The sequence below is a fragment of the Heliangelus exortis genome, chromosome 9, assembly GCF_036169615.1.
Source record: "Heliangelus exortis chromosome 9, bHelExo1.hap1, whole genome shotgun sequence".
In the NCBI taxonomy this organism is placed as follows: domain Eukaryota; kingdom Metazoa; phylum Chordata; class Aves; order Apodiformes; family Trochilidae; genus Heliangelus; species Heliangelus exortis.
In genome coordinates this window covers 15,534,293-15,551,855 of record NC_092430.1, presented here as the reverse complement: position 1 = coordinate 15,551,855, position 17,563 = coordinate 15,534,293, and the positions used below count along the sequence as shown (strand labels likewise).

At 45.9% G+C, this 17,563-nt stretch overlaps 1 protein-coding gene across 6 annotated transcripts in view; it reads left to right on the top strand.

The window, feature by feature from the left end:
• The first annotated feature begins 1,234 nt into the window (after positions 1-1,234).
• Positions 1,235-17,563, top strand: part of TP63 (tumor protein p63) — a 165,188-nt gene continuing 148,859 nt past the window's right edge. For 3 of the 6 annotated variants that reach the window (XM_071752322.1, XM_071752328.1, XM_071752327.1), the window contains exon 1: positions 1,275-1,292. In XM_071752322.1, coding sequence (XP_071608423.1) covers positions 1,278-1,292 — 15 coding nt within the window. In that variant the 5' untranslated portion in view covers positions 1,275-1,277. Of the gene's footprint in view, positions 1,293-17,563 lie in introns of all 6 variants that reach the window. The other 3 variants (XM_071752330.1, XM_071752329.1, XM_071752321.1) reach the window with 3 other exon arrangements.

The window sequence follows — 17,563 nt, the reverse complement described above, 5'->3', positions numbered from 1 at the left end:
TAATTTTAATTTGTGAAAAGCGTAGAGGTACCTATCAACAGATATAAATGCATACTAAAATGCTATTATGTGGTAGAAGGACTCTTAGCAGGGGATGTGTGGGTAGTGCTCTTTGTTATGGCTGTACCAACCTTGAATAGCCCAACTGTGATGAATCCAAGCTGAAGAAACCTTTGTACCACACAGTATTTTCCAGTTAATTATATATATTTGTACCTCTGGGTGTGTGTGCATGGACGAGTGAGATCATCCATTCCTTTGAGACTTTTTTTTATCCTACCCAGAACATTTTTCCTCTCCTTAGCTCCTTTCCAGTAGCTTAACAACAACAATAGAGCCAAAAACCTTCCCTCTTATTTGGTGTCTGAAGTCCAGTGTCTGCTCTGGGATGTGGGCTCCACGCACTCTGACAGTGTCAGCTCGAGGGACTGGCCCATCTTGAGTCTGCTGCATTTCTCAGGCTAGTTTGGCTGCTGGCTTGGTTCTTGCCAGAACTGGGAACCAGGAAAAATACTTATTTATTTATTCATTCATTGATTTATTGTAAGTGCCTGAACTACAGAAGCATGACAAAGAAAACTACTAGATTTTGAGACACCCAGCATACCTTAGTGGTGTGCATTAAAATGTCTTACCTCACCTTTAATTCAGTCAGATTTGTCTTATAACTGTGTTGGAAAAATTCTATTTTTGTACTTGCTTAGAAGTTTTGGGGTTAGTTTGGTTGCTTTTTATAGAAGTGGGTTGATTTGTGTAGGGATTTGTTTTGGGTTGTTTTTTTAAATGGCATTTTTATTTTTTGCTTCCTGTATTTTCTTGGATTAGAAGGTTCACTGAGATGCCAAACTCTGGCTGTTGCAGCTTCGGTACATCTTGTAACAATGCAGGCCATGACATGCTAGGGTGATGGAGCATGGTATGTACAGTCCAGGAAAGATGTGACAGATTAACACTGCTGATAATGTTTGTCACTCCATATCTTCTACTAAAATCCCCTTCTTCCAGGTAGTTTAACTCTTGAGACACTGATATTGTGAGTACATAAAGAAACAAGATGCCTATGGACAACCACAGCAGGGGTGGACAGCTGGAGTATTTTGTGTTCCATCAGAGCAATAATTCTTCATTGCAGAGCTGGGCAATAGTAGAAATAGCAATGGAACCATAATTTCTGTTTAATTTCTTTGTAATTTCAGGCAGTGTGCTGGCTGAGATCTTCATTCTGCCTCCTGCTTCCACAATGAGTATGAGGAACACTAAGCAGCACCCACCATGGCATGCTCCTCTGCAGGGTAAGGTGTGACAACTCCAAAGTACTTCCCTCTTCTCTCATTCAGAAGGCTCATGCTGGAAGGAGATGAAGTTTGTAGGTGTCTGAGGAAAGAAAATAATTAATATGGATAAAAACTCTCTCTCTTCTTCTTCCTATTCTTCCTCTTCCACTTCCCCCACCCAAAGCCCAAAGTGCAATACCTGCAAAATTCATGTAGCATAGGTCAAGCTTTGCAAAGGTACTCTAGTTCTGTCTTGTTTTTTGGGATATAAGCAGGTTATATTTATAGTTTTGCTCTGGGTAATGTAGTCATGAACCAGTGGGAGTCATGTAGCTCTGATCCACAGGCCATCCCACAAGGTCAAGGCAAGCCTGGATTATGGGATCACTGTTTCTTAATGTGAAAGAAGAGGGCTGTGCAGGATGGCAGGAGTCACTGCTGAGTGTAATGCACTTTTTCAGGGGAAACTACACTCTCCTCTGGTGAAGTCTTAATCTTCTGAGAGTCAGTGAAAGTTGATTGCTGTATTTGCTGGGTTTGTGATTTCCTTTGTAATCTCTTTCTTTCACTTCCCAAAAGTGTATAACATCTGCCTGGGTGAACAAAGAGCCTCTAGAGGTGGTCTGGATATCAGGATTCATAACCTGCCCCTAAAGGCAGTTCTGGAGGACCCAGAAGCTTCTTCCTCACTTGAGTGATAGCAGGGCTCTCTTGAAGAAGTGACACTCACTATTTTAGGAAGGGAGGTCTGCATAGATTCCAAAATTTGGTGAGGAGATAAACTTACAGCTCTCCCTTGGTTATGCTAATTAGTTGGAGTCAAGAAAGAGAGTCAATGTGGTGATCATTATTGAGCTGAAAATATCACATCTCCGGGCTCCAGGGTGCCTTGGCAGGATCCAGAAGTGGAAAAGAAAGGGCAAATCACCAGAAGCAGTCTTAATTCAAATAGTTGTGAGAGGAGAGGAGAGGAGAGGAGAGGAGAGGAGAGGGAAAAGGACTTGTCATTTTCTTCCACCTCTTCAACAGAGCCCCTGTTACAGGAAAGCTGGAGCTCTGGTTATTACTTGCAAGCATATATACGTATCTATTGTTGTCACAAAGCAGAAGTTTAATTTCTATGGCATTGGCTGCTGCATGTAGTCTCTGTCCATCCATCCATCTTTGCACCAGTGCTGGAGACGAAAGTTACTTAAAAGATCAGTTACTGCACAGATTTATTGCACCTTATCTGTTCTGCTCTACGTAGCCATATGCAGGCCCTCAAATGGCAGATTTTGCCATGTTCAGCAAAGACTTGGCTGCCTCTGCTGATCCTGGGACAAGAGCTGGCAGATGGGAAGTTACCTTGTTGTAAGTGGTGCACTCTAAAATTACACCTGAGCTTACCTTGCGGTAACTTGCTTGGGTAGTTATGGCCTTAAGGTTTTTCTTTAGTATCCATGGCCAGAACATCTAAGCATTTTATAGTACAGCATACACTAAACATTAATTTCAAATTATTGAGAATATTTTCATGACTCAACAACTTTCTAATAACTGTGTACCTTATTAAAGTCTTGCAGCCCTTTAATAACAGTTTTCCCTGATCCCTTGGCATTTAAACACCCTGTATAACTGAAATGAATTGCATAGCTGAAGTGTTTTTTTAGGACACTCGATTTAAAGTGAGCCCAAAGCAGCAAAGGACTCTTTGAACATCTCTAGAGTGGACGCTCCCAGGGCTGTCTGTATACAGTTTGAATTAATTATTCCCTTCATGGAAATTGTACAAGATGTCCCCCAGGCTCTTTCTGACTGCCTTGCTGCCCTTTTGTGATAATCCCTTGCTATCCCCTGGGCTTGCTGTGGTCCTAAACTTAACATATAAAGCTATTTTTATGTAGGGGCTAGGGTGTGAATAAATGCAGAGAATGTCTCTCAACATGACTTTGTGTTTCTGAGCCTTCTTTCAACTTGATTAGAAATACTCAGACTTTCATGCAAACTGCCTTTGAGCATCCTCTGATGAAATAGCTCTAGTTAAGAAGGATTTCTGCTCCCATGGGTCACGAGAGGCAGCAACCAGCCAAGAGCAGAAGAGGCAGACCTGAGGTTTAGGAGGCAGACCCCAGCCTCTATTATTCAGTGAGATTCTTAGGGAGATGGGTTCACTGCCCTCCATTAATTTTAAATGGGGACACAGATGCCTCTAGTTTTTGTTTTTGTTTTTTGTTTTTGTTTTTTTTAATCCAGTCCTTAATGATTTATAGAAAGGGTATAATGTGCCAGGAGAAAAAGGTTTTGCTGTGATGAGTCCTTAGGTTGGAAGCAATTCACTGAAGCATTGCAAAGCTCTCCTGCAACAAGCTCCACAAGCTCTTAATCTTCAGTGCCCATCAGCAGAGAGAGCATGCAGCACAACTGCTTTGTACCAAAATGAAGGTTCAGTCCACCAGCAGCAGGTTACCTGCCCCACAAGAGCCTTGCTGAGCAGAGGCAGAAGAGCCACTTCTGCAATTTTAGAAAGTGTTCAACTCCAGTTGTTTCAGGTGAGCCTGGCCTTGGCACTTGCCTTGTACCCACTTGCATAGGAGTGCTACAGAGACCTACTAAAAGCTAGACTGAAATAAAGGCTGGCTTAGAGTCAAGGTCAGCTTATAGTCAAGGTCAGAGAGGGATGAAGCACCTATAAGCTCCACAGAGCACCAGACATCGATAGCACTGGGCAGGAACCTACATGAATTCAGAGAAACGGTGGTCTGAGAAATTTTGGGTCCACAGAAGCTGTGGTCGGTCAGCTTGGGTCACAGGTAACATGACCAGTGTTCTTTCAGGCCATAGTCCTTTTTATTCTAATGTAAACACTTCCCACCTGTCCCAAATATGCGTGCCATTCTCCAAGACTTTCCAGCATTGCTTACATTTGCAGAACTTTATTCCCTGCTCCCGCTCCCTGTGCCGCATCTGTTCCCATCACAGCTGTGGCCACCCTGCTCTGTCTGGCTGACACCCCCAGCCCCTCCTTTCCCTCCAAACCACCTCCCCCTCCAAGATCAAAATACTCTGTTTTTATTTATTTACTCTGCAGCTGTCAGTGTTGTGTCTGGGTCAGTGCACTGCAACCTGGAAGGACACACGATAGGTGGAAAATCCTTAAAACTGCCAGTCCTGGTACTAACCATCATACACCCTATCAACAAATATATCCCTTGGCTCTTTGCTGCTCTGAAAACAACAGGTCCAGGCAGTGGAAGAAAGAACATTGTTGGAGACCGGTACAGACATCGTGGCCTGAACCAGCACTGGGTTTGGATGTCGTTAGGGAGAAAAGGCAGGGCTGAAAATTGGGGCTGTCCCAGGGCTGCCTACCCTGATGTTTTTTGGCACTGCACAGAAATGCACAAAGCAGAGACAGGGCTGTGAGACACCAGGCAACAGCTCTGCTGTGTCTCTGCCCCGCACTCTGCTTTGTTAAGATGAAGGGCAGCACTGTCATTGTCCCAAAGTGAAAGATGCTGTTGAGGATCAGGAAGTATCTGGGGTGGTGTGTGGTAGAAGAAAAAGGCAGATCCAGGAATGGGGCTAATTTTCTTGAGTTTCTCTGCTGATTTGCAACTCAGTGTCCAGACACCAGCAATGGTAGAGATGAGACCTCAGACAGGTTCAGCCACATCCTATAAAGACAGACTGGGTTGTGGGCTCACCAGTAGACTTCTCATTTCTACATCAGTGCAAACCTTGCCCTGGCATAGAGACAGAAGTCTTTACATAAGTAAAGCAATGAGCATGACAAGGTTGGAGAGAAACAGAAAGAGCTTTTAATTAGCCAGTGCCCTAGTAAGATAGGTGCTTGCTGCTGACCAATTTTGTTTGATATCTCACATGCAAGGGGCTATTCAGAGGCTCTGCTCTCTTTAAACAGCCTTCTATTTCTGCACAGATGCTCAGGGAAGCTTCAGTTAATGTTTCAGCAAACACCAGATACTGTGTGGTATCCAGCACCCTACTGTGCACGCAGAATATTCAGTTGATTGCTTTGGGAGGGATTGCTCTGGGAGGGATTGCTCCGGGAGGCTGTTGTGGCCATGTGGCCACTGGGAAGGACTGACTGGCTCGGGGTTACTACGAGTCAGCGGTGATCATTTTTTTCAGCATGCTAGACTCAGGGCATTAGGCAATCACTTTTTATCCTTTAGCTCACCAGAATGCAAGTGCCTTCTAAAAAATACTTATAGCCTGCCCACTGTGAGCTTGTATAAAGACACACACGTGTTAGAGCAGTGGAGCTGTGGTTTCCTGAACATCAGGAGCTGGGTGCAGTTAAAGGCAGAGTTCCCTAGCAAACCCGGGTGCTCTCTCCTGGCAGCAGCTGTGGTTCAGGCTGAGGTAGGACACAACACAGCAGGTGGGTGAGTGGCTGGAAACCAGGTCTTCTTCAGCTGCCAGCTACTACTCCAGGCACTGCTCGAGGCCACAAGAACTGCTCTGTCCTGTGTACTGTCTCCAGGTCTGGGAGAAAGGGGCATCACTCTCCTCTCTTTAGCTGCAGGATAAGAAAGGCTGGCATGGAGAAATGGATTTTTTTTCTGTCTCTTTCTCCTTCCCTAAGAATAGCTAGTTTGTAGGCCTATCAAAAATCAGCACAGAATGTAAATGAGGCTTCCAATTGAGGAAAGAGCTAGTAGCAGAAGCTGGACTAGATCACAGGTGACCTTAGTCAACTTTCTATTGGCTGAGCATCACCTATACACACTATTCCAGGTGCTGCAAGGCAACTAGCAGGTATCTCAAGAAGAATCTCTCCCTCAGACCTCTAGAAGAACATGCTCTTGGCACCCAGGGTCTTGAGAAAGGGAAAAGAGATGAGCAGGCAGCATGTGGCAAATGGCTCTAAGTAGGTGTTACTGATGCTGCAGGGTACCTACCTGGACTCTGGCATCTGATGCAGAAGCAGTGTTGGTAGCCTGAACTTAGGAATGTATTTAGTGGAATACGATAGTTCCAGGCACCAAACTTGCGTTTTAATAGTCAACTGAGTTGTCACATTGCTGTCTCTGCAACCAGGGAAGGGATGTGCAGGACCCTAAGGGCTGCAGAGGGCATTGGAAGGTCAGAGATTGTCACACCCTTGCTGCCATGAACTCCTCAATCTTTGCAGCTAATGCAACTCGTGGAGAACCACAACCCAGATCATGACTTCCCTCCTTGCAGCTCTGCCTTTGTCCTCCAAATTTGCAGGACTTGCCTCCTTCTTGCATTGCTGCCTCTTCTACCAGCTGCAGCCCCCATTTTAGGGCAGTGGGAAGACAGACCTGCAGGAGATGAGAAGTGTGAGAGACAAATTACTTTTTTCTGACAATTTCACTCCTCACCACATGGTGTTGGACACTTTCTCAAAGGCATCCTTTGAGGGGGCATTCCAGAAGGCACAGAAAGTTGTGATCTATATTGATATTTATCTATTACCAGTTTATGGTGTATCTTAGGGGTGAAAACAGCCACTGAAAACTCAGCACATTATGCAGAAATAGATTGCCTGGAACTGCAGGTTCACATCCCAGCACCAATATTTCCAGTCCTTCAGATACAGCTACACTTTGTAGTTAGTATCTTGGTGGGTGTTCAGAGAGCAACATTAATGACATGTTATGTAAAAGTACCTCTTCCGGTACAGAATCTTATTCCTCCTAGAGCAGCACATGCAGATATTGCTGTCTTCCACCCAGAAGTGGCCACATGTCTGATTCTGGCTGCATATACAGCAGCTTGTGAAACATGTCAAGATTCTCCAGAATGAAAGGCATTAGAGAAATGCAAGACAGGATCTGAGCTATGACAAGCAGAGTGCAGGGCATCATATTTCATTGTGCAGCAGGGGAAATAGGGGTGCAAAATGTGTTCTTGAGCTGAATAAGCCATTTGGACAAAATAACGACTGAGGTGAACTTTAGTCTTCAAATTTAAATCAAAACTGGATCACAAGCCTTCTCACATTGGTGTGTCACAGTTATCTCATGAAATTATCCCACCTCCATTGCCACCAGCTGTTTTCTAGTGTAGGAGTTTAATTCATAGTTCAGTTACTGAAAAACACCCTAAGCTTAGGGCAAAACCAACAGGAAATCTGTTAGCTTGACTATGGCAGAGTGAGTAATTTCATACTCTGTGTGTTGTAGTATCTCAGCCCCCGATGATTACTTTTCATTTCTCTTTTGACCTCAAGGGACTTTTTGTTTTTTGGACCTGCTCTATGAGAAAGTGTTTCAGATGTGAAATGTGATTTTCTTGGTGTTCTTGCTGCTTCATGATTTGTGGTTAATGTGGTGTTGGAGAAACCCAGGAAAAATCCCTCTGGTTAGCCCAGTCTAACCTAATCTGTCCAGCTGCCGCTGCTGCACACCCAACTGCAACATCTAAAGGTTTTTCAGGCCAAGTACCACCACATCACATCCAGTTACCATCTCCACCTGGAGCAAAGTGATGGGGGGAGGCCCAGCAACGGTTGGATGATGTGTTTGGGCTTAGTTTGCATTTGTGGGGCAGGGAAGCTGGTTGCAAAGCAAAGAAAGTGACTCTGTTCTTAAACAGGAATTGCAATGATGTTAGATAGAGAACCTGAACTCTCCAACCCTTACTGCCCGCAGTGGTGAGGCCATGGAGCCTCATGCTTGCAGATACAGCAGGATGTATCTGCAGTCTGTGTTTCTCTTTGCGGTAAGGAAGGCTTGGTGGGTACAGTGCTGGCCACAGGGAAGAGCATGGAAAGGGTGCTGGTTTTGCTGGTGGATGTGATTCCTTAAAACCTCAGTGGTAGCACGACTGGCCTGCAGCAGGGTGACAGCTTGCCCAAACTGGCTACAGTCAGGCTTGCCAGCATAGGTAATGCTGGATGTGCAGACAGGACAGCTGGCTTCATGTGTAGCAGTAACCCAAGAGTTCACCCAGCTTCTCAGGAAGGATTTACTGAGCTCTCCATTATTTGGCTGTGTTGTGAGACAGTTCAAAGCTGCTTTGGCTACCCCTGCATCAGCTGTGCTTGATGCTTAGAGTCGCTTGGGGATGTTTGTTTGATTGTCAAAACATTTTGGTGTCAAGGGCCTCTCCGCACCCTCTGGTGCGATGTGATCCTTGATTAATAGACTGAGCTTGAACTGTTTGGGAGCCCATCTGAGCTCTATTTAGACCTGCACAAAGGGTAAGATACCACTGTCTCAAAATGATAGCTCGGGTGAGCAGGGTGCTGAATGAGCAAGTATCTGAGCTCATTTGTCTGCTGTGGCAAGTGACTGAGCTGAAGACAGCAAAGCCCAGACCTGCCTGGGGGTCTTGAAGATGAACAGAGCAGCTGTTTCTTGTTTTGGGTGGATTTTTTTGGGGGGGGTGGTTGTCTTTTGTTTGATTTCTTCCCCCCCCTCCCCTCACTGCTTATTTCTTTTAGAATCTTAGTTTGAGTTTTCCCAGAATCTTGGCCACAGGCTTGGGTCCCTGGTGCTCAACCATGGCTTGGTGAGCAAAGTTCAGCTGTTGCCATTCAGGGGTTTGGCACAATTCAGCTCCTGTGGAGCTCAGTGGAGCAAAACCTGCTTCCACAACCCAGTTCCTGCACAGTGTGATGGGTGAAGTCCATGTGGTAACGAGTGGCAAAAGCTGTCAGGTTTTGGTCACTGATGTTCTGTCCTCCCCAGCATGAACTCATAGAATGGTTTGTGTTGGAAGGCACCTTAAAGATGATCGAGTTCCAGCCCCGCTGCCATGGGCAGGGGCACCTTCTATTAGACCAGGTTTCTCAAAGCCACATCAAACCTGGCCTTGAACACTTCCAGGGAGGGGACAGCCACAGCTTCTCTGGACAACCTGTTCTTGTGTCTCACCACCTTCAGAGTGAAGAATTTCTTCTTAATATCTAGTCTAAATCTACCCTCTTTCAGTCTGAAACTGTTACCACTCAACCTAACACTGTATGGCCTAGTAAAAAGAATCTAGTGCTCTGAAGGGGCACAGACAGCAGCTGCAGACCTCTGGGGGTGCCCAGCTCCATAACCAACCTTGCAATCTCCCCACCAGTCCCCACTCCACACATTGAGATATCACAGCCATCAGCAGCCCCCATGACTGGCAGCAGCAGCCCAGTGACTCACCTGGCCTGGTTCTCTCTGCACTAAATCCTGCTATCAAGCTGATGATCTGCTGGTAATTTTGATCCAGCTGAGTGCTGTAGACCTGCTCTCACGCATCCTGCTCTCCCTGTAGGCAGAAAGCTTCCCCTCAAATTACCCCACCCTCTTTCCATGTACCCACTGCCTCTGGCTGTTCTCCAGTGCTTTTGTCTGTTTTAGAAACCAAAAACCTCTGCTCTAGTGCCTCATTTCAGGAATTAGGTTCTGGAGGCCAGAGGTGCCATGGAGAGATGCAGACAAGTGCCTTTTTGTGGAAGTTGCATCTCTGAGGCTATTCCTCATTAAGACAGGGAGGTGATGTCCACACCACCCTGCTAAGCATAGCATTATTGTTAATGCTGAGCAGCTTTTCTCTAGAATCCAAGCATTCATTTAGAATTACTGCACAATGCATTTAAGAAAGAGAGTAAGAAATAGCTCTGTTGGTTCTCCTGGTTCCTGGAATGAGCTCCATGTAAGGAACGTGAATAATTTATTAGTTTGCAGGGGGGACCCTTCATGTCCTTGGAAAGGCAGTCCGGGTCATCTCCTCTGCTGGGACAGAGCAAAATGGGAAGTGAATGATGCTGGAGGTAGGAAGCTGTGCCACCAGCCCTGTCCCTGGTGATGCTGGCTTCATGAACAAGATTTCAACCCATGTCTGTGGTTAGTGATGAAGTGAAATCCACAACTTGAAATCATTTACCCAGTATATCCAATCAAACACAAACATCCTCTGTGCTTGAAAATAAATGAGGGTTGGAGCCAGCTCGCTTGCTGCAGAGGTTTGTGATAGATTGATGAGCTGAGAACAAGCTGCCAGTCTCCACCCCCATCACTGGTGACTTTCCAGCCTGGGGAAGGGGACACTGAACTAGAGGTGAAGGATAAATTTTCCAATAAGTGTTACAGTGGGACGTGAGAAATACGAGCTCTCAGAGGAGGAGAAGGAGAAAAAGTCAGGGACTGTGCTCTGTTAAGCAGGGTGCAGTTTAGAGAGAGCAGCTGCTTAAGAGGTTGCTGGCATGAGGGTCAGGGCATGAGCAGCCCTGTGCTTGCAGCACCTGTTACTGAACACTACCTGCAGCTACCAGGGCAGCACAGAGCATGCTTCTGGCTAATGCAGTCCTTTGCCAGTCACTACTGAAGGCAAAAGGCCTGGGAGATGAGAGAGCTGATGAGGTGGCTGACAAGATCTGCCCTCCATGAGGTGCAGGAAAACCAGCAACAACACAGAACAGCTTATATCCAAGTGGCTTTTTGGGGTTACAGCTAAAAATAAAGTCTGACTTTAAGTTCCAGTGTCACCACTCAGTGATTTTTAATTGGGAGATTCCTATTACTTGCCCTTTCATGTTTCCCTCCCATAGCATACCAGGTTCAGAAGCAGAGCAGAGGGTTCAGCTCTCAGCCACCTGCTTCCCCTGCTGCAGAGGGGCTGCAGCATCAGCTGAATGGAGCTGGCACAGTTGGAGTGGGAGGATGGTGAGCCCGTGGTTCATCTGGGGAATGGTTATGTACTAAGCAGGGGCCAGTCAGTCACTTGCAGTTTTCTGCCCTCATCTCAGTATTCGTTAAGATCAAAGTGAATTTCTAGTTTTCAGATTAGCAAAGGGAAGTTCAAAAGGGTGAAGTATATGTTGCCTGAGAGAGAATAATTTTATAAATGATGAGCTAATGCAGTAGGTTTTACAATCAAAGAAGATGAAAGAGACATCTCCAGATGCTGGGTCCTTTCACATCAGCCCCAGAGTGCTCCTCGTGTGGGGTGGCTTCATCCTGGCTGCTGTAAGGTCACTTCACATCCAAAGAGTGAGGAGGCACCCAAGAATCAGAATTGCATCTCCCACCAGAAGAAGGGCTTAGACCCATGGGACTCTCAGCTATGCAGAACCACACAAATCTCCTCTGCTCATTCCTTCAGCAGGAAGCAACACAGGACAGCATGGTTTTATTCCTTAGTGCCAGATTGGCTCCAGTGGCTGGCTGGACCTAGGGCAATTTTCTGGAAGGTGTTTGAAGCTGCTGTACCAGTTACTGGTCAGATTCTGGTAGCTGTGGGAACCAGGTTCTTCTTCTGCTCCCTTAGGCCAATCCCTGGGGGCACATTCCTGTGAAAAAAAATGCCTCAAAGCTGACCCAGCTCTTGCACAGAAGTATAGAAGTAATGCTGGGTCTCCTAAAGCACTGTCCCATCAGCTTCTTTGCAAGGAAACAAGGAAGAGATTTATTTTTAAGCCAAATCTAATTAAAAGAAAAACAAAAAGCACACAAAAAAAAGGCAAAAAGGAAGTGGTTAAGGGCATATTTTACTACGCACTAATGAACTGTAAAATATATAAAGCATAAATTTTTCAGGTGTTTCAAAAGCAGTCCTGCAAAAAGTAAAGGTACTTCACAGAAATCTCTTTGATTTCTAGGTTGCTTCCTACATGTTGGTACTAAACCAGAAGCTTCTTGAGCTGAGGATTGTTTCTTCTCCCCTTCCCCTTACCACACTGCCTTCTAACCACTGACAGTGGGTAAAAATATTCACATTTCAGTCCAGTACTTTTATGCATGTCTCACAGTGGAGGTTTTTTTCCATTCCCCTGGGGTTGGGCTGGCCATGATTATCACTCTAATGGAGTTAATTAAGAGCCTTGAGGCCCTGATGTTTTGTTTTCTTTGGGATCAGACCTATGGTTTAGGCCTCTGAGCTACCTGCTCTGCCCCAACCCTTTCCCTGGAAAAACAACCAGGAAAAATCTAGCAACCATCTCTCCAGGAGCCATGTGTACCCTCCTGCCTTAGCATGTGCTGGGGGAGCAGATATAGATGTCTTCTCTGTGGCATGAAGCTGAGCTCCACTGGCTCTGGAGTTCCCTGGAAAGGGACAATGTATGCTAATCCTTAATTGAAGCTCAGATTGAAATAAGCCTAGGAAATGATCAGGAAGACTAGGTACATCCCCAAGAAGTCCATCTCCAGGATGGGCTTGATGCTTGGGATGGCTCAGGGAGCAGGTGGAAGCCATCAGGTTGAGACTATAATTACTTGTCCTTATCACCTGAGAGAGCCAGCCCCCAAAGTGAGATATATTCCCCTTGTTACAGCCTTGCATCTCAGTGGGGATCTCTGAGATCAGGTAAGGACGTATTTTTTCTTTTTTTAATGAATCCAGGCACATAGGGTCACTCCCACATGTGGAATAAAATAATAAAAGGCTTTTATGTGGGAATCTTTCTGTCCTCTGGAGAGTTATAAAGATCAAAGGCTTGAAGCACTGGCTAATTGCAGGTGAGGTTAGTGCTGTGAAACAATTAGCCCATGTGAAAATGAAGAGGGTGCCTTGATAGCAAACTGAAGTGTCTGCTATAAAACTGCCCTTAAATTTAGGGGATGTTAACTATTCCCTTGCAGAAATATGATTTTTTCAGGTGACCAACTTGAGTACACAAAACCTTGGTACCCCATTGGCTCCTGTCTGCTTCCTAGGCTCGTAAGTGAAATATGATTCTGAAGAGCATGCACAGAACTTACATGATGGGAGAAAAGAGGAAAAACTAGCATGGTGCTACACTCAGAGGAAACGGTTCTTTAGTCCACGAGAGCTGCTAATATAGCAAAAAGGAGATTTGAAAGTTATAATTTGAGGGCCTGCGAGTCTTTGCCTTGCATCTTTAGAGCACCATTCAGTAACTTGAAGCACAAGAGTAAATTATTGCTGTTTTGAAACTGTCAAACCTACAAAATCAGGATGAGAACAGACAGTTTTCCATAAAGCTGAAGGTCCCCAAGGAGTTTTCTAAGCCAGACAGTCATCTGTAGTTTGTTTACGAGCTCTGTGGAAACTATGTTAAACTGTAGAAAAAAAATTCATTAAGAATAGTGAAGAGGGGTTAGAAAGGGAGTGAATTGAGCTGGTAATTGAACAACAAAAAAAGCAGCATTGGGAATTAATGCCTGTGAAATGTGAGTCTGGAAAGGATGAGCAGAACTGAACAGGCATAGCCTTTGGATCCACAGGACCCAGTGTTCAGGAGACTAAACCTGAGGCTGGCTCTGTGGTGGCTTGTCAAAGGAACAGAGTAAACATGAGCAGTGAGGAGGAGAAACCAAGGCTTGATGTTTTCACAAGGGTAATGGCCTGATCTGGGGTCTTCTGTTTCTTCCTCAGAGATGCTGAAAATATGGGGATATCCCTGCTGGAGGGCAGGGAGTAGTTCTGTGTTGAAGCACAGTGAAAGACCCTGTTTCTGGAAATTAATGAGGTAGTAAAGAGGACAGAGTAGAAGAGATGAAATGGTAAATAACAGGGAAAGTAAAACTATTTCACTTTGTTTTCATACGAGAGAGATGTTCTCATGTGAAGAGGTGAGCAATAAACAGTTTTTTAACAAGCTTGCAAGTATCTAAAGGAGAAGTCAAAGTCTTCTGTTAACTTGTTAGGCAGTTAACTTCTTATAACTGTTAGGGGTTTCTTTTGTGGTTGGTGGGTTTGCTTGTTTGTTAGTTTGTTGTTCGTTTTCGTGGTTGTTTTTTTGGGGTTTTTTTTGCTAATATCCATGAATTCTTCAGACTGAAAAACTATGAAAAGGCTACTGACATGCAGCTGGGCCTGGGGGGTGAAAAGGCTTGTAAGAGTGGCACTAATCCCATCGCACAGTCATTTGAGCTCCCAGTTCAGAAGCAGGAAGAAAAACGTGTATCCTTCTTCCCCCATGAGCTTTTTCCAGTGCTCTTTCACATCCTTATAATGTCAGAAGCAAAACTGCTGTGCTATGAGCTTGGAAACATGGCTGTGGCTATTTAACCCCTCTTTTCACTTACAGATACCTCCTTTCCTCTCTGCACCAAAGGTGTAATTGCACTCATGCATGTTGACACAGGGTAGAAAGAAGAAAGTCTTTAGTTAAGCAATTAGTCGCTGCCATTGCAGGCCCTGCCACAAGATAATTGAGTGTCATTAAGTAATGTTTGGTTCTGAAATGCAGCAATTATCCTGGTAATTGCAAGGTCTTTCCTTAAATTCTAACCCATTTTTATTGACATGTTGAGTGTTTCGCTCTCCATCTCTGAGCTGCTGGAGTGCCTGGTGAGATGAGAGGCAGTGAGGAAGAAAGCAGGGAGGAAGCAAGCAGGGAGGAGGAAGGAAGCCTGTTCTCTTGGAGAGCTTGCCAAAAGCCCAAATTTGGTGGTGGTTTTTCTGTTGCAAGCACCTGACATTGAGCTGGCTTCACCCTGCCCTGGCCAAGACCTCTCAGCCTGGGCAGGGGGATCTCCCCTTTCCCAGGGCCAAAGCAGAGGTGGGGGGTGGAGCACATTCTGCCTGGGCCAGTGCTCGAGCTTGCCCCCCTGCCAAATGTGCAAGTCATTCTTACACAGCATGAAGCCAGGTTCTGGTTTTGAAGGTTTGCAGTCCAACGCTTCTCCTCTTGCCAGGAGCAACGCTCTGAGCTTCAAGGGCATGGGATTGGCCACTAGAGGGTAGCACAATTAAAAGCATAGGAAGGCTCATTTCTTGAAGTCAGTCTGGCTGTGCTGGAGGATGCACAGTGGGGATGGTTAGACCTCTGTGGACTCAGTGGCCCCAGGCTACCTGCTTGCCCCGTGGATGGGGCAGTGCAGGGGAAGAAGCAAGCTCATGGTGAGGAGAGCATTTGCCATGGTAACCCAGGGGCAGGTGGCAGAAGAAGCAGAACAGGGCTCCCAGTGTTCCTCCTGCTCTTCCTGGCCACCATCATCCTTCCTACCTCCTCACCAGAGTCCAGTCTCCCGAAGGAGCCTTTTGGCTTGGTTCTGCTGTTAGCTTAATGTAATTTCTTGATCTGTGGCTCTGAACCCAAGCTCAGAGCTGGGGTACCTCTAAGCCAAATGGACAATACCAAGGCCTTTTTCTGTTTTCTGAGTTAAAACATCTATAAAAGATTTCTTGGGTTAAAAATAGTAGAGTACATGCTGCTCTTGTCTTAATCTCTGCTGGCACATACAGAATGCCATGCACACCAGCAGACGACAACGTGATCAGTTCTTAAAATCACACTATTGTTTGAATGGCGATAAATGAGTGCTGGATCACACAAGAAGCGAGGTTTTAATTCTAAAGCGTGACTCTGGAGCCGAAGGTCAGAGTGAAGCCATCCTCCCTTGAACAAAATCCCCACCAAGACACTGCATTAACATGATACTTAAAAATGCAGCTGTGCTCTCGGGTTAAAGTCCTGGCTCTGCAGAGAGCACACTCTGGCAGGATCAGTTTCAAGGATGGAGAAATGTGGTGTCTGACGCACACTAAAATGTCTGTCCCCTGATCTGCTGTGCAGGGAGGCATCGAGGCTGCCATCGGGCTCTGCCAGGTGCCAGCACACGCCAGGGACAGCAGGTTAGTTCTGGCATTAATGTAGTTAATTGAGAATATGGAGAAATTTGTGAAGGAGAAGGCAAATGCTTTCCTTACAGTCGTGTGGCTCATTAGACCAATTGCATAGCAGTAGCAGGGTGAAAGAGCTTTTTTTCTTTAAGGGTATTCGTAGCATGCTAGGAAGCCTCATTGCTTCGTGGGGGTCATGATGAAGTTTCCTCGACATGTTTTAGGCAGCATCAGGACATGAGCAGGTGCCCTGTAATAGCACAGTGCCATGTTATGACACTGTTGTGAAAAAATCTGAGTGACTCAAGGTAGAAATTTCTCATTGCACAGAAAAGGGCCAACTTGAAACTGATCCTCACTAGCTGCAGGATATCATGACTATGGTAGCAAGACACAGCACAGAGTGCTTGTTTAACCATGAATAAGTCCTTGTAACTCATGGGACAAGCTTCAGTCTTTGTGCTCTGTCTACCCATTTTAAACCAATAGATTTATTCATCACATTGTGACCCATTGGGTTAATGCATCTTCAGAGGTTGTTACTGGTCAGCTGACACCAAGGAAAGCTTCATCTGCTTTTTCCAGATTACCTTAATTGTGAGGTTACTCCCTGCCCACTCTTGCACAGTGGCTGACCTCCAGGAATCCTTGTAATATTTCATCTTTTGGTTGCCCTCAGATACATGATCTCCTAGGAGCAGCAAGGGAAACCATATATTTCTGCCACCTTGCTTCTACAGGCGACCAGGTCTGGAGCACTTGAGTTTACTTGGAGACCTACTGGAGCTACTTGGAGAGTAGTGTGTGTGTCTGTGCAGGGTTCCAGTCAGGTCTACACTGAAGGTATTGCCTTCTGGAAGAAAGGCATCTTTCCTAGAGATGGGGGCAAGGAGGCAGTGGTCCTCAAATGTACAAGGTCCTTGGGAAATGAGAAGCACATTCATCTTGTGTCTGCATTGGCAGCCTGCAGGTGCCCTGTGCCTCCTTCTGTGCTGCTCTGTGATGGTACTATACAGACAGGACTGATCAGGGGTGCAAAGGAAAGAGCAGGAGGCTCTGTAGTGCCTTCCTCAAAGAAATGAACATTCACCAGCTGGAAGCACAAGTGTGAACCACTCCCCTGGGGCATTCAAAGAACAAGCAAGTACAGCAGCATATTGAGTTCTGTGTGGTGGCTCTTTCCTCGTTGCCTTAGGGAACAAACAAGTCCTTTGTTAGCCCTGGGGTGGCCTGGTCTGGGCTCTGTTCTCAGGGTGGCACGCAGCTTCCCTGGCCTGACCCTGACCCTGGAATGCAGGGAGGAAGATGACTGGGCGGGGGAGAGCACTGGGGCTATTTTTGCTCCTGTATCGCTATCTAGTTAGACTCCAAGATGCTGTCCTTCACCACTGTCTGCTGTCTCGCTTGCTCCGTGGCTCTCAAGTGTTTACCATTGACAGGCTGTGAGCAGATGGACTGGCAAGAAGAGATAAATTTGACCCAAGAAGTTGTCATTTGAGGAACAGCTGAGGCTAGTGTTTCACCAGATGTCCCAGCTTTAACCCATTAGCAACTTCAAGGAACTCAGCATTGTCAATGGATTAAACACACCCTTGCCGCACAGGCAGGGCACAAAGGCTATTGTTAAACTTTGCACAACAGGCAAGGATTCTGGGATTTTCCAAAGGGGCTGCCATGAGCTCAAGCTCAAGAGGGGAGTGCAGCAGTGATGTGCACTGTGGTTACACAGGTGTCCTCTGCAAGCTTTGCTAAAACAACTGGAGTTATTAAAAATGTTACCAAAAATGTTAGAGCTAAAT